The sequence below is a fragment of the Alosa pseudoharengus genome, unplaced genomic scaffold (assembly GCF_046254945.1).
Source record: "Alosa pseudoharengus isolate Yale_2024_CS ecotype anadromous, Long Island Sound unplaced genomic scaffold, YU_APseudo_1.1 YU_APseudo_1.1_scf_15, whole genome shotgun sequence".
NCBI classification, from domain to species: Eukaryota; Metazoa; Chordata; class Actinopteri; order Clupeiformes; family Clupeidae; genus Alosa; species Alosa pseudoharengus.
In genome coordinates, this window is record NW_027468620.1 from 11403484 (window position 1) to 11420165 (window position 16682).

General features: G+C 40.7%; 2 protein-coding genes across 2 annotated transcripts; both read right to left on the bottom strand.

The window, feature by feature from the left end:
• Positions 1 to 1057: 1057 nt before the first annotated feature.
• tbp (TATA box binding protein) lies at positions 1058 to 6305 on the bottom strand. The gene is made up of 8 exons (XM_076285533.1): positions 6216 to 6305; positions 5242 to 5445; positions 4716 to 5050; positions 4435 to 4522; positions 3206 to 3297; positions 2635 to 2802; positions 2100 to 2194; positions 1058 to 1954 (listed from the first exon to the last, which is right to left on the bottom strand). Exons 2-8 carry the CDS (start codon positions 5293 to 5295, stop codon positions 1875 to 1877), a joined length of 912 nt encoding a protein of 303 aa, XP_076141648.1. The 5' UTR covers positions 5296 to 5445; positions 6216 to 6305; the 3' UTR covers positions 1058 to 1874.
• Positions 6306 to 13167: 6862 nt separating this feature from the next.
• On the bottom strand, positions 13168 to 16563 carry psmb1 (proteasome 20S subunit beta 1). Its single transcript, XM_076285534.1, has 6 exons — positions 16352 to 16563; positions 15577 to 15684; positions 15296 to 15377; positions 15003 to 15132; positions 13625 to 13731; positions 13168 to 13496 (listed from the first exon to the last, which is right to left on the bottom strand). The coding sequence occupies exons 1-6, from the start codon at positions 16450 to 16452 to the stop codon at positions 13311 to 13313; spliced, it is 714 nt and encodes a 237-aa protein (XP_076141649.1). The 5' UTR covers positions 16453 to 16563; the 3' UTR covers positions 13168 to 13310.
• Positions 16564 to 16682: the final 119 nt, after the last annotated feature.

Consider the following 16682-nt stretch of genomic DNA (forward strand, 5'->3'; position numbering starts at 1 on the left):
ATCTTTGACATCCGGTATCTGGCGATTTTTCCTATGGGAAAATAACATGGGGATTTTGAATAATCGCACCTGTTAAAGTCTCGTGGGGATGAAAAAGTCTGAAATGCAGACGTTTTCCTGAACACACTTTTGTCCTCTGCCTTCGAGTGGATACTGTGATCTCCGATAAGTGAAGGCGGCACACTTAGATTTTTGCTACCCCAGAGCTAACTTGCAATGCAATTTGCCATAGGTAGTTAGCTTCAATTAACAACCGGATCTCCTTATATGGGCAAAGATGGCCGTTTTGGATCTTTTTTGTAGGCGAACTTCAGAGGTCTATGCGCTCCGTTTGCAAACTGCCAAAAAAAGCTCACCGAAAAGAAGGGTTCACTGGCCTGTTCTTCTTCTTCAGTTAAGTTTTTTTTGACAGTTTGCAAACGGAGTGCATTACCACCACCATCTGCTGGACTTAGGTGTAATGGCAAGTGTACCCTTTAGCCTTGTTCTGGTCGCCAGGTGAATAAGGCGAATTGGCAGCGACTGTCAAGACTTGATCATGGCCTCATGGAAACACTACTTTTAAAATATACAGTATCTGTGTGCCCCAGTAAAAATTGTATTTTTCACCACAGCACTAAGACCATGTGTTTGTCTTTGCTATGCTACACCCGAATGTAAATAAACACTATTACTCTCAGGTACAGGTTTTTTGGTGTTAATAGCATCTACGTTTTATGCCAAGCCAATGCTGAGCTTGATTTTTGTTTTAGCATCAAAGAAAAGAAATACATTTTAAATACAAACCATCTTAAAAAAAAAGGTGGATTACTGTTTAACTTCCTAATTAGTCTGAACCTTCCCAAACTTTTTCAATTTCATTTCACTTTATGATGTGTATGGAGTTCCTCAATGGAGTTCAATATTCCCTTCACTTAAACTTCTTAACCATCAGAAGTCTATTAAGTGCAACATTAAACTTTCTGAATTAGCTATGTAATTTGAAAGGTCTACATAGACATTAAGATCAGATGATTATGTGAAGAAAATCTTGATGGAGAGCCAACTGGACAAGAGCTTTGGTAAGTTAAGGATTTATTTTTGCCCACAATAGAACTGATGAACAGGGCAAAACTAGAAGTGATCACAGAAGAGTGCTTTTTGAAAAGGGGCAAGATGGAAAACCAAGCCATGAAACAATGTGGCTCATGATAAAATGCACAAAGAAATGACAGAACTGTGACATTTCATTCATTTTAAAAAAAACAAAAAAAACATGGATTACATATACTAAAAAACATAAATTAAATAAAAGAATAAAACAAAAAGGCCTGTCTGGCCACCACAACTCCCCCACCCCCATTCAGAACAGCTTTTCTTACAAAGACTAGAATCAGGAGACAATTCTTGTACCACCATTATAAGAACAGGTTGATGCCATTCAAAAAGTACATAAAACCGATTCAGCCACATTCAAACCATTAACTAATTTTCAAATGGTTCACACATTGTAAGTACTTCAAATATGCCAAGAAACAGAACTCAGCCATATGTACACTTTAAACATCAACCAGAACAAGGAATGTGTGAATGGGTACAGAATTGACTAAAATTAACATGTTAAAATGTTTTCCCTAAAATGTGACTGACTGATGAACAGGCTTGGAGGACCATCTTAAAAAGCCATTAAAAGGCAAATGAATCAGTTCAAGCAAATTTCTCCTCTGGTTTTGCCACACCTGTATGGTGACTTGAGGGAGCCCTAGATGTATATATATACACAAACATACTTACATTCATACATATCAATGCAACTGTACAGGCCTAATACAAAAATGTCCAAAAGTATTCGATCACAGCATAAATGAATCAAAAGATCCCATTGTGCAGAATCCTTATGTTGTTTTCCTAAATCCTTTCAAGATGGGGTAGATGTTTTCAAATGCTTCATAGATTTCTCCTCTAACCTTTGCACCTTTTTAAAAAAGAAAAAATAAAAAAAATAATAAAAAGAGACATTTCAAATTAATTTGAGTAGTTGAGACAAGGAGATGAGTGCCGATATGATCGGGCAGTTTTCAAATTCCAAAAATATAAATAATTTGAAGGGAAATGCTCACCTGTGAGTACGACTTTACCAGATACGAATATCAGAAGCACAATTCTAGGCTTGATCATTCTGTAGATTAACCCAGGAAACAACTCGGGCTCATAGCTGAACATGGCAAAAAAGAAAAAGAGCAGAAAAGGTTCATAATTTAACACTGACAAATAACTTTTTAACTATAAAACCAAGGTTTCTTTAATTATAAAACCATTAAATGTGCTCATCTGAAATGCATCACTGACATTAATTGCAATGACTGGTTTTAGGTCGTCTCATTCTGAATGACAACATTTAAAGGCACAATTCCACAATTCACTTTGTGAAATTCAGCAAAAGGCTCCTCACATTCTGCCCTGAGTATTTGTGAAAAATATGGTGCTCATACACCGACATGACTCTATAAATTAAGCACCTTACACTTAGCTTCACACAATTCTAGCTATGAAGACATTGTCTGTAGAGCTCAAATACCTAACATTTGCCAGGATAGAAAACACTACTTTTAATTTATTTTACCACACTTGCCAAAGTGGCTTAATCAGACCTACCTGCTGAACTGCTGGTGGGTGAGTACCAGCCCTTCCAGTCTAATGGGGAACTTAACATCACAGCTGCCAACCATGTTCTGAATCTTGAAGTCGAGGAATTTCGCAGGGAACCCCAACTTCTGCACTACTCTAGCGTATTTTCTGGCTGCAAGGCGTGATTGCTCTTCACTGTGAGGCGGAAACAAACAAGACATCCATTTTGGTTGGCCTCTCAAAAAGTTCTAAACTTTGGAGACCTAAAAAGACATGAACTTTGAAGGCTGTGCTGACCACATCTAAAAATAATTTCATAAAATTTAGAAAAGAAAGTGAAGACTAACTATTATTATATAAATACTATGCTGACATACAAACATGCCAAAGGTCAAGAGGCAAAATACAGATTTTCCTCAAACCTCATTGTGTGGTAGTCACTTGGAATGTGAGGTCTTAAATTCTTTATTTACACCAATGAACAGATGAATACTGATCATATAGGTTTTAATAATTTCCATTATTTACCAGTTATTCTATTATGCATTTGGGTGTTTGAAGATACTGCAGTGCAAATCCTAATGACAAATGTGTTTACCTTTTGGCTCCTGTGCACACCATTTTTCCTGAGCTGAAGATGAGGGCAGTCGTTCTGGGCTCCCGTATTCTCATGATGACTGCAGCAAAACGCTGGAATACAGGACCACAAAAATTAGTTGTGTGTAAATACTAGGGGTGTAAAGATTCACTGATACGTATTGGACACAGATTTGAACGTGAAAGATGCGAGTGTACCAGGGGACCCCTGGAATCGGTTTAAATGCACCATGAATTGGCTGATGGACGACTTTAAAGTTACAAATCGGTTGCTGCTGCTTTTAGTATAAGCAAAGCTGCAGCGTTACATATAATGCTACTTTCAAAGTGATGCATCGCACAGCATCTGGTATAGTTTTCAATTAGGGTAGAAGTGTGAACTACAATAGTCATAGCAAACTAGTTGCAAAATCAAAATGTTAAACACAAGCATGGTAAAAAGTGATGTCATTCAATCCAGTGTTCCACATACATTGACTTATTTGTGGCGGCCCACCACAATATCAACATTGACCACCACACAATGATTTTCCAGGTTGTGCTAAATTGTGCTTAAATCTGGTTAGCATCATAACCACGCTGTGCTAATTTGTTAAAAACTGTTAAATTCAAGTTAATTCTGCAAACCTACCACCACAAATATAATTCAATTCTGTGGGAAACACTGCAGTCTATGCCGCTCACCCAGACTGTCTGTTTTAATTGGCTTTTGCTCAAAGAAGTGTGACACAAATTAAGTTGACAGATGTTGTATTATTAGGTCCTCAGTATCTTGTGAAACATACACTATCTGATACTTATAAAATCAGCTTATTTTAATTCAGAATTGAAAATAAATATCTACACAAAATAATTGTTAGGGCTGGTTGAAGTGCCTTCCCATAGTCTACGCAAGCTACACAGACACTGCACACCTATCAAAAACACAATGAAAAAAGAATGACAACACATTTTGCTAGGCAAGTAGGCGCCAAACTCTCCCTGTAGAGCTGGGTGCATTCGCCTAGCTTGTGTAGACTATCAGTAAGGCCACAGCCCCATCACATCATATCAAATGATAACAATGAATCATTCTATATTAATATCAATCATCCCTGAATCCTATTGTAGATCTTGCATTAAGATATGTATCTTACAGATTATCTAACAAAGGAGAGATGCACGCAACTAGTAAAGACAGTCTAAACTTGGTCAGGTAGTACATATTTACACAAATCTGGTAAGTCTTACCTTTGGGTTGTATTCAGCATTTCTGGCCCGCAACGCTATCGTTTTCAAGTCTAATTTGCATCCCAAGTTAACTGTGGATACAATATTTCTGGGGGGGGGGGAGGAAGCAAAGTTAAAGGGTTAAAGGATGCAAATCCAGACTGGAAATCACAGTCCAATATGGGAATTAGGTCGTAACCAAAAATCAATAAAATAACCAACGTAACCACATAATGATTAATAGAATAATAATAATTTGGCAAAATTAAGATTGAACTAGTAAATTTCAACTCATAACTCACTGAAGCTGGGGGACAATTCCAGAACTTTCTGATGCAGGTGTTGCAGGGGTGATGGGGGTCATGGGCGTGAGAGGGGTGGTGGTGTAGAGTGGCGTGTTGCCAGGCAGTGCCGTTGTCGTGGTGATGGCCTGGGAGTGATAAAGTTGGGGGGTCTGTCCGGATGTGCCTGCAACCCCCCCTTGTTGTGCCGAGGCCTGCTGCTGTTGCTGCTGCTGCAGCCTCTGATGCTCCTCCAGTGCAGACAGACTGTTGGTGTTCTGCACAGGCTGCGGAGTCAGCCCAGTGCCATAAGGCATCATGGGACTGAAGATTGGAGGACCAGGCGTCATTACACTCTGGGTGAAGAGAAAAGAAAAGGACCATAAGTAACAATCACAATAATTGCTTGAGTCTCACTTCTGCCAAGTACTTTTGTGCTCTGCTCTTACACTGTAAATTGTAAAGGCTTTCTGGCTCCTCGTGTAGGGATTTAAGCAATCACAAGCATTACCCAAGTATTACTTTGCAATGCATTACAGTAGTTCACCTGGGGGGACGCAAGTCCTTGGGGGAAAGGGGGCAAACTGTTGTTCTGCTCCATTGCTCTTCAAACAGAAGCCAACACCAGCCAATGAGCCCAGGGAAAGTCCTGTTGCAATGTCACACCACACTCCCCTTTAGTGTTTCGAACGCCAGGCAGAAATGCTTTCCACTCAATCAACCCTCCTTCCAGAAACACTCACATGGAAACCTGTTAAATAAACACAACACATGTATAATATACATGACCCACGTGTTCATCATGTGTAAGTGACGCAGGGTGAAAGAGATTAGATGATCAGTCTGTAGCATTTGCTAATGTTTCTGGTGGAACATTAATGTTTTTCTAAGGACATGTCAGCAAGCCTCCAAGCCCATACACTGTCAGTCATGCCAGCTGTAACTAAAGAAGCACAGCACATACTTTATCATAGTAGGAGAAGATGAGTAACCTTATAGCTAAGTTTGATAGCGGATTAGGAATAAGGTTAACAGACAAACAATCAGCGACTGTATGAACCAAACATTAACGTTACGCGGTGCTGCAGTTGCCCGAATTCAAAAACAGCTGAACAAACGTTGTAAGACCGTTTACTTGAAAACGTTAACGTTAACGTTACGTGTTGTCTATCTACAAAAAGTAATTCGGGAGACTGGCTAACATTACATGCCACGTTAACGAGGACAGCTAATGTAAGGGTATTTATGCACTGGCGGTGTTCGTGTCTTTCAGATAAAAAAAACAGACAATTAAACCAAGACTATGTTAACCACCGGCTAAATGTATCTACCTATATAACGTTAGTAGTAACGTTAACTTAGCTTCATGAGCATGCAAGGCTAGTTTGCTAACCCTGCGTTACTAAGTTAGCTATGCAGCTAAGTGGCAGTAACTTGCACTTTTTCTACAACATTGTCTTTGTGCATTATTCAGATAATAAATACAGGCAATAAGAATAATAAACACTGGTAAATGTTCACCTGCTGTCCAACCTTTCGTGTAAAATCCCAGACTATGTTAGCATAACGCCAAGAAGTCTCACAAATCTCTTGCGCGCAAAACACGAGCTTCCTCTTGTTCTGTTATAAGGAGTTAAGGACTTCCGATGACAGCTAGGGGCGCCAAAAAGCCCAAGAAGTTTGAGAGCAGAGGTTCACAACCTTTTAGGAGCTGAGAAACACATACGGTGTCTTGTGTAATCCCGCTGGATTTTCCTGTGAATTTTTTTTTGGTGCATATTTTGCTATAGTCTAAGAACAAGATTTATTTTTGTCTTCAAATTTTCACAATCCATTTTCACACTTAGAATAAGTAATCAAATAACTCCTTGATATTAGTTGATTATTTATGTTGAGACAATATTTTTATGCATTAGCCTTTCTGAAAATATATGTTTATGGATGTAATTTAACAATATCTCACTAATTATGCACTAATTTGCATACATTTAAATTACAGACATCTGAATATTGGATAGTTAACATTGAATCAGGTTCAGGTTTGCCTTCAGAACTTTTTGTGGATTCAGAGCCTCGGTTATGCTGATTTCAGTTGTCCCTTTATCTTAGAAATGGATGCAAGCCATGCAGGATTGGGGGCAGTTCTGTCACAGGAGAAGGATGGGTTACGGCGACCAATAGCCTTTGCTAGCCGGGGCTTGCGGCCAAGTGAGAGGAACTTGTCAAATTATAGTGCCATGAAACTCAAACTCCTTGCAGTCAAGTGGGCAATCACGGAAAAAAATTGTGAATATCTCCCGGGCAACAAGTCCACCGTGTACACTGACAACAATCCCCTCCAATACCTGCAGTCAGCGAAATTGGCTGCTCTGGAACAGTACTGGGTTTCTCAGCTTGCCTTCTTTGATTACAACATCAAATATCATCCTGGGACAGCTAATCGCAATGCCAATGCCCTTTCTAGGCTTCCCACAAGCCCCACTTATAGCCAACATGCAAGCCTCAAGTGCACCTATCCAAGACTCTTGGGTGACAGAATCTTGTATGGTGGACACCATCCCTGGTCGAACCAAAAGAGACCTGAAAGTCCTGCAAGGGACTAATCCCTGTATTTCCAGATTTCTGTGGTTTTGGCAACAGGGACAACCGACCACCTACCTGTTACAGGAGGAGCGAACCAAAGGAAGTCCAGCAGCTGATAAAGCAGTGGTCCCCGATACAGGAAGTGGATGGGACCTTGTACTGAGTGATCCGGGCTTCTCCTTCCAGGGATCCAGTGCTGCAGCTTTTACTGCCCAAGGTGTTGCGAGTGGAAGTGCTCACTAGGCTACACAACAACCATGGCCATCTGGGGGTGGACAGGACCACAGATCTGATACGGCAGAGGTGCTACTGGCCCCAGATGTGGCATGAGGTGCAAAAGTGGTGTTCTGAGTGTGAGCACTGTGAAGTGCTCACGAGGCTACACAACAACCATGGCCATCTGGGGGTGGACAGGACCACAGATCTGATACGGCAGAGGTGCTACTGGCCCCAGATGTGGCATGAGGTGCAAAAGTGGTGTTCTGAATGTGAGCACTGTGGTTGCTAAAGCAAGACAACCCAAGCCAGAACCTTCTTGCGAAATCTGTTAGCCACCATAAGCCTTTGGTGATAATCACCATTGACTTTACTCTCCTGGATTGGGCTAACACAGGACAAGAGAATGGTAGTCACAGATGTTTTTTCAAAGTTTACCCAGGCCTTTCCCACCCCTGATCAGAGAGCTTTCACCGTAACTAAGATTCTAACTGAGAGATGGTTCTATGTGTATGGCGTGCCAAGGAGAATCCACTCCGATCTGGGGCGCAGCTTTGAGGGGGAGCTTTTGAAGCACCTGTGTGACAGCATAACAAAGAGTAGAACCACCGCTTATCATCCAGAGGGGAACAGTCAATGTGAACGTTTCAACAGGACACTTCATGACTTGCTCAGGACCTTACCCCCTGAAAAGAAGAGTAAATGGCCCCAGTTGCTCCCTCAGCTCCTGTTGGCCTATAATACCACCGTGCACCAGTCCACACAGCACTCCCCATACGAGCTGATGTTCGGTCAGAAGCCACAGTTACCAGTCGACCACCTACTTGGAAATACTGGAGGTGACCACAGGGACAGTCGACCGACTTATTGGGTGGTGCAACATCAAGAGTACCTGACTTCTGTCTATGCTAGTGCTAGGAGACACTTCGAAGAGGCTGCGGCTTATCGTAGGCATGGTGGTCCTGACACCATACCCATATTACCTCCTGGCACTCTAGTCTTTTTCTAGTGGGCGGTGGTAGTGTAGTGGTTAAGGAGCTGGGCTAGCGTGCAGTATCCTGAAAGTTGTTGGTTTCAATTTCCGGCTTGCTTCCACTGTTATGCCCTTGAGCAAGGCACTTATCCCCCTGTTGCTCCGGGGACTATGTGATCCCTTGTAATATAGCTGACATATGTAAGTCATAGAAGTCAAGAAGTGTCTGCTAAATGTACATGTACACTCTTTTGCAAGAACCCTTTTCACGGTCGCCACAAAATCCAGGATACATGGGCGTCCACCAAGTATGAAATTGTGGAGTGTCTGGATCATATATACAGTCTATGGTCTGGATGGAATTGGCACACACTATAAGATCAGGCCGTATGGGGAAGACCATGCATCGCTCCGAGCTTAAACCTGTTCCCACCGGTCAAGATTCATCCAGCCCATCAGCACTGGCTGCTCCACAGCCTCATGGGGGTATCGGCCTCCGTAACAACTGCAGTTGGAGACCTGTTGAGGGTAGTCCTAGGCCCCGTCCACACGGAGACGCTTTTTGGGTTAAACGCACAGGTTTTGCATCATCTTGGCTGATCGTCCAAACGAATCCTCTAAACGCACTGCCCGAAACCGCACTTTTTTGAAACCTGGTCCCAGGGTGGAAAAATCTGAAACCGTAGCCCTTGCGAGTTCATTTGGACGGCGAAACCGCGCATATTTGCGTATTGATGATGTCATCGCCACACCTCAGCTGCCCTGGACTTGATACTTATAGTATTGCCTAACAATACTAGTTTTCATACATGACATTACCTACGATTACACTCAGTAGGATAAATATCACAACTGGTGCTGCGCAGCGCCAATAGCTTATCATGACTTGGTGGACTGAACAGTGTTTTCCCTGTGTTTTCTTGATGCATTCTAGCTACTGTCAGTGACGCGAGAGAACTAGTCAGAAGATGGAAGTGGGGTGTAAGTTTAAATTAATTTGTGCATAGTCTAGTGAAGTCAGATATGAGCATACAAAGACGCTTAGAACTCATGTTAAGCCTATGGTAGATGCACACTAAATGCGAATGCGCAATTTGATGCAGGCAAAAGTATTGACTGTTACTAACGAAGGTATTATAGCAATATTATAAATGTGATGGAATAGCCTAGAACTTGGGTAGGCCTAGTGTTTAGTAGCCTATGCACTTGCGGTGGTAGCCAAAACTAATGTGAATCGCGGACTATCCTACAACCAAAGAAAGTAAAGGAGATTATTTGTACCTGCGTTAGCCAAATAAAGAACGGGGCTGCACCCTTCACAAACCGTAAAAATGAAGTTGATTAGTTTTACAGTTGACTACAGTTGGCAGTTCACCATCAGTCTACACAAACAATTCTGGTTTCCTTGCACTAGCCAGCATAGGTGAAGATTTTCCAATCGTGCGCCCCCTGGAGGAGTCCGACATTCCACTCATAATACTGCCGGACAGCATTCAAACCCCTTCCACCTCCCACATGAGTTCTCTGCCAGTGTAGCAGAAGTAAATGTTTCCCCCGTCCCCTTCAGGACTTGGCAGTAGACGGTGAACTTTAAAGCCAGAGGTGTATGTGGAAAGGCTGAACTGCAGCGCTGGCGCACACGCCCACGCCCACCCGTGGGTGGTGATCATATAGCTTCCTCTCTGGGTGGTGCCGGTTATTTGAATTGTTTGGCGCATTGCTTGTGGTTTTGTTGTTGGAAGAACATGGCTTTATTTTTTATTCTAAGACTTCATTGCTTCTCTCGCACGCCCTGCCTGTTGGCTGTTGATAACCTGTTGCTTTTAAAGAGACCAATGCACACGGTTTAGTGTCTGACCAATGTTTTCACCTGAGTTATTTGTTTTTTTGTATTAGTTCAGGCTGTGAGAGGGCCATCCGTGGTATGTCTGTTTGTTTGTTTGTAACTTATATTCTTTTGTTTGTTAATTTTGCCTACTGCTACTTAACTATAACCTGACTCTCGCCAGATGAATTTCGTTCCGCCTAGCTCCGCCTAGCTCCGCCTAACTCCACTCATATCCATCTGGGATCGCTTCCGTTGAGAGTGATTTCGGCACCAGATTTTATGGTAGAGCCAATCAGGACACAGGGCGGGAGTTTCATATATGTGACGTAGGTAGTGTAGAAGCGACTGTGAGACTGTTCTCAGCGTCACGGGTTTGCTTCGATGTGAGTGGTTGCAGTAGCACGTCAATAGATGACGGACAAGTGGCTTATCCAATCATATGCAAGAATTTTTGATAAGGCCCAGCCTTCTGAAACACCACTCCAATGGATCTATCCCAGATGGATGAGTGGAGCTAGGCGGAACGAAATTCATCTGGCGAGAGTCAGGTTAACTTAACTACCCATGCCTATGACACCTAGTGGTGTACTGTGTTCCCTGTACTATCAGATTATTTCTGAGACAAATTTCTCTTAAGGTATAGACAATAGAATGACGTGGCAGGTCAAGGAAAGCATCAAGAAAAGTAAAGATCAAGAAATCGTTTTTTGACATAGGCAACAAGGGAGGAGGTGTTTTTACACTTTTTAGACACTCAGAGTTTGAAAACTATGCATATTGTTTTAGAACCAACAACCATTCTACATTATCTGGGGGTTTTGTATGCAAAAAGTAGAATTAGAAGAAAATGTGAAAATCACTTTTCGGACTAGATATAATCGCTTATTTTAAAACATACAGATAAAAACAAAAAAAAACAATTTTCACATGAAAATCCAGCAGGAGCCTATTTCCCAAACACAGCGTAGTGTACTAAAAGGTTAAACCAGACCAAAACATCAAAGCACACTGATGTATGGCACATACCAACATGATGTTGATGAGCTTTTCATGCTGTCATTCATGCATTTATTCATGCGTTGTCTTCCTCAAAAATCCACAGCACACCTCACAACACAGTGCTGGTCGAGATCAGAGGCGGACAGAGTACACAGCTTCATTACTTGAGTAAAAGTACAGATACCCTTTGCTAAGTCAGATGTCTACTTAAGTAAAAGTACTGAAGTACTTGTTTTTAAAAGTACTTGAGTATTAAGAGTACAAGAGTAGCCTACATTCTCTAAATATTGCATTACTACTGCCACAGTGCTTACATTTATGTACAGAAACGTCCTACATGGAGTTATGAAAAATGTTAATGTTAATACCTTGGAGAATGTAAAAGGAATTGAAAGTTCAGAAAATTGAAATAGTCTGGCGAGGTGGGGCCACAGGTTGGCACATTCCCGGGATGGACCTGCTGCGTCTTCATCCATTGTTTCGTCCATGGTTTCATCTCTTATCTAAATCTGACCGTGGAGTTGACTTTGGCGGAAAGCTGAAGGTTATTGCTGATAGGCTGTCCCAATCAGTGGCGCCTGCACAATCCAATCACGTTTGAGAGGGAAACAACAAATTGAGGGTTTCCATGATTTTTCTTTTTTCCTTTTTTTTTAGAAGAAGTAACGGGTACTCACAGTTATGGATAGAAATGTAGTGGAGTAAAGAGTACAATATTTGCCTCTCAAATGTACTTGAGTAAAGTCATGAGTACTCCCCAAAAATGATACTCGAGTAAAGTACAGATCCCTCAAAATTGTACTCAAGTACTGTACTCAAGTAAATGTCCTCCGTTACTGTCCGGCTCTGGTCGAGATCCACTGGTGACAGGCTTACTAAAGCTAGTCCCACCTATGTTAAGAATATTCTTCCTCGTCTCAAAAAAATAACAAATGATAATCTGTATGAGAAATGATTTTGGAATATCAATCCCATCTGTAATGCTAGCATATTATTTCTGACAACTCATTACAAAGCCAGACAGCCCTAAACATCCCCATTGTTGAGGGAATGTAAGAACCAATATTATGAATAAGACCTAAGTCTACACTGTGGACAGAATTACATTGATACGTGTAGCATTTATCGTCATGTAAGAGCAGGGTATCTGCACATTTTAAAGCATGAATTTCATGGTATTGAAAAACCCACAAAATGTCCTTCTATATCAGGGGTCGGCAACCTTTCCTCTTAAAAGGGCCATTTTCTTGACCAGAAATGAAAATAAATCTGTCTGGGGCCGCACATATGTCGGAACCATTTTAAAGTAATCAATTTAAACCTCTCTATCTTTATTAGCCTCAGGCATATGGCATACTCGCCATACTCTGTATATGCTGTATTGTTGTTTTCACAAACTGTTAATGTGTTGGGACAGCTTGAAGCTTAACGACTATGTGAAATTGTTAGACATATTTTATAACTTCCATTTTTAGAGAAAGCCAGGGAGCCACTAGAGAGGAACTAAAGGGCCACATACCCGTTCTATAGTCTAAACAAACAGCTATTCAGGTCTACATCAAATTTAATAACTGCCCTCTTGCAATCCCAGACATGTTAAAGCATTTCCAGGCCTTACATATCAATAACTAAATGTAGTTGTTTAGTAAATAAAGAATTTAAGGATTTGTGGGGACACTGAAAGGGTTATTGCTTCATGGATAATGGGAACATCAAAGTTTTAAACTGCTGTATTTAAGCTCCTGATTCCTGAGCAGCATTCTTTCTATGTGACTGAGTTAATGTAAGGCAGTGCCAAACAGGATAACAAATACACATACATTCTTTAATAGGAAAATGCTTTTCTAAGCAATAATAAGTATTATCAGTCAGTATTGTCAGGTAACATTCTGATATTTTATTTTTCAGAAAGAATGTAAAAACAACAGTGTGACCAAATAAACCATTCAATGGAAATAGCAGTCAGGAGAATATAACAATAAGCAGAGTTTGGTGGGGAAACGAAAAGCTGGTTGGATCAGTCTTTCCTCAGAGGAACAATCTCCTCTCTGATTCCGTCCTTGGTGACGATGCATATCTTGAGGGCATCGCCGGTGTACACGTCTCTCTCTGCTGCAGAGATAAAGACGTCCTTTACCAACTGCACTGCCTTCTCCTGGGTCAGTGGAACATGCTGCACATTCTCCATGTTCTTGAAGCCAATCTGAGGATCATAACGCATGATTATAAAATGGGGGGGAGCTCTATAATTACGGCAAATAATCACTAAATTTAGGTTAGGAGACATCTGGAAACTAGTGGGGTCCATATTCTGCACTGTTGGTTAAGTACCTGGTTGTCTAGCAAGGGTTGCAGCATGGCACTGGCTGAGCCTCCCGCTTTGTAAGTGTCTCGCTGATATGATCCCACTGGGTCGAAACTGTAGACAGCTCCTTTGCCTGTAGAATGACAAAATAACACAAAATGAAAAAGAACAGTCTTAACGGAACATGATCAGTAAAATCACATTCACAACAGGATTAGTGCAGGTAAAAAAAAAAAAAAAAAAGTTTAGAGCACATGAAAAACATTTTATATGAAAAAAAAAAAAAAATCTGATGGTGATATTACACATGAACATAGGTTGCCATTTTTTCAGCTGACAGGAAGCAAGTTAATTTGTATAGCCAATACCCAGAAAGGATATTAAGATAAGGATATTAAGTGCCATCACTCAACCACTAATCAAACATTACCATGTTCAAATAAAATAGAAATTTAATCAGTAGCCAAATGTCACCACTTTTTCCATCTGTAATCTAACAGCATACTAAAAGTTGTTTGAAATGAATCAAGGCGTACTGCATTCAAATCCATTGACTGCCGCACTAATTTAATAATAACAGGGTATCACAGCTTAACCAAAACAGTTTGTGCCGTAATATTTATTGTTGCCGCAGTTCAATGTTTTTGGTATTTTTTAGTCTAAGTTTAAATATAAAACAGTACAAAGCAATAATTTTCTTACAACAAAAATACCGTACTTTCTGATGACATGGGAAACCAACAGTTTCATATAAGTCTGCATTTTCAGATATTAGAATTAGAACTTCTAAAAATGGAGTGGGGCTGTGTTTTCTAACTGGTTACGGCGGTGACTCGTCATTTCTGAACTCTATTGATGATGCCATTTTATAGTAGTTGGGCACAGGCTGAACTAAGAATGAACAAAGTTTGTGTTGACTGAATTAACTTAGATTAACTGTATTGGAACCAAAATCTCAGTTTTTCATCTCAAGGTAAATTAACCTAGAGATCAGGGTTAGACAGAGAATTTGTTAAACCTGTCTTCTAGAATACACTGGAACACACTATGCATGTACCATGCAGGAACATTACCCTTTTCGTCAGCTTTCAAAGCACTGGGTACCAAATGGCTACCCATCACAAAAGTTGACAAGGGGTATAAATGCCAATACTTAGATTTTGTTTCTTAGTTTTTGTTTACTGCTATGGGAAGTAGTAGTACTTAACCAAAAGCGCAAGGAATTTTACATCTTGTCCACTCTATAACTGAAGCTGAATATAATAAATAGTTGATGAGAAAGACAAAACACTGAAGGCATCACTGACAGGTCATGTCTTGACATTTAGCCAATGATGACACAGTTACACATGCTACACTATAAACCTACACAAATGTATCTCCATATGAACAAGTTGTACTTACCCTCCTCATCTAGACCGCCGATGATGTTGTACACATAATAAGGGAAAAATCTCCGCCCATACAGAATTGTTGACAGCATGGCAGCAATGGCTCCACTTGTCATGCTCTTGTTATTTGAGTGCTTGTACATCTGAAGGCAAGTAAGTTTAACATTTAATTTTCATCTCCAACTAGACATGTGATACTGTCATTTGATATAGACAACAATAAACTGAAAGAAAGGGTTGTATTGCCAAGGTAAAAAGAAACAAACAAATTGAGGGAAGGCAAAGCTTATCGAATATCCATCTCACCTTGAGCCTAGCATCAATGATTTTGGTCAGAGTAAGGCAATCACCATGAAATCCACTGCAGCCAATTACTGTTGTGTCAGTCCTGAAAATTAATTAAAAATCATACAAATAAGCGTGATGGCTATCGTCCCGTATATCCTTCAGACCCAATACACACATTATCAGACGACTTATCAGCCTCCAAAACCTGTGCAGCTTTAGTCTTAACAAGATTTCACTTAATGACGCATCTCTATCACACAAGGGTGTCTTATGCAGTGCAGTTCAGTATGTGTACTCACAGCGTGTAGCATTTTGGAGAGTCCCGACTGTGGATAGAGTAGCCCTCACTGAGACGAGTGTCAGAGGCTACAATGGCAAAGTCCTCACCAGCAACAGCCAACACAGTCCTGTGGAGGAAAACAAGTGTAACCTTAAACTAATGGTATTGCAGCAATACAACTACAATACAATGAACTGTTAACCAAACTACTATATTGACGATACAGCTCTAGAGAATGCTTTAATGTGCAAAGTGAAAATCAGGTTAAGACATTTACTAACGTTGACCAACTTCGCTAGCAGCTACACCAAACTGTCAAAGCAACCGTAACATTAGCTAACAATAGGAGGCAACAGCAATCCAAATGTTTTGAGCTTTTTTGAGACGTCAAACTTACTCGAATAATATAATCCAACGGCCATTTATAAGCAGATTTTAACCAATCAATTTGCTAGTCTGAATTAAACTTACGCTAGCAAGTTATCTACAACAGAGTGGATATGGCTAACATCAAATCCTAGTCATCGTTCATTAACGTTACTGGTATTACCAGAGAGGGTTGAGGCGGATCTTTGGTGTTAATTATCAACACTATTTACATTATCTATTGTTTATGTGACACCTAATTATGTGTATGAAACCTAAACTAAATACAGACTTAAAATGGTCTGGCAAACATGTTTGTGTATCATTTCAACATCAGCTTGCACTCTTTCTTCCTTGGTAACATAGTTAGCTAGGTTATTTCAGCTAACGTTGGTTAAAACGAAACTAACATTGCCATTTTTACTTACCCTCCGTTGAAAGCATAGGGAGAGAATCTGTGCTCTACTGGACCAGAATAGTGATAATCTTTCATTTTCCCATTAGCATCGTACGAATGTGTTGAAAGCATTATAACCACTCTTAAACACTGCTAACTAACGTAACAAGGAAAGCATTCGAACTGAAAGAAATACCGCTGTCTCACTGCAATATGGCTGACACGGGACATGCACTTTGTTAGTCTGGGTTCTCCCTAAATATCTGCCACCAAGCGGCGTGGAAGTCAAACGAGCTGGAAAATACCGGAAAATACACAGGACTCTTATTTTGCAAAATCGTCGTAGTGACGTCAACATCTCT

Bases quoted from the DNA above. Each gene is read 5' to 3' on its own strand.
- tbp (XM_076285533.1), bottom strand. From the start codon at position 5,295: ATGGAGCAGAACAACAGTTTGCCCCCTTTCCCCCAAGGACTTGCGTCC. The intron at 4,523-4,715 runs GTGAGTTATGAG...CCCCCCCCCCAG, and splicing joins GGAATTGTCCCCCAGCTTCA to AAATATTGTATCCACAGTTA. The intron at 2,803-3,205 runs GTAAACACATTT...TCCGCCTCACAG, and splicing joins GTGTGCACAGGAGCCAAAAG to TGAAGAGCAATCACGCCTTG.
- psmb1 (XM_076285534.1), bottom strand. From the start codon at position 16,452: ATGCTTTCAACACATTCGTACGATGCTAATGGGAAAATGAAAGATTAT. The intron at 15,685-16,351 runs GTAAGTAAAAAT...TTTCCTCCACAG, and splicing joins CCCTATGCTTTCAACGGAGG to GACTGTGTTGGCTGTTGCTG. The intron at 15,378-15,576 runs GTGAGTACACAT...ATTAATTTTCAG, and splicing joins TCTCCAAAATGCTACACGCT to GACTGACACAACAGTAATTG.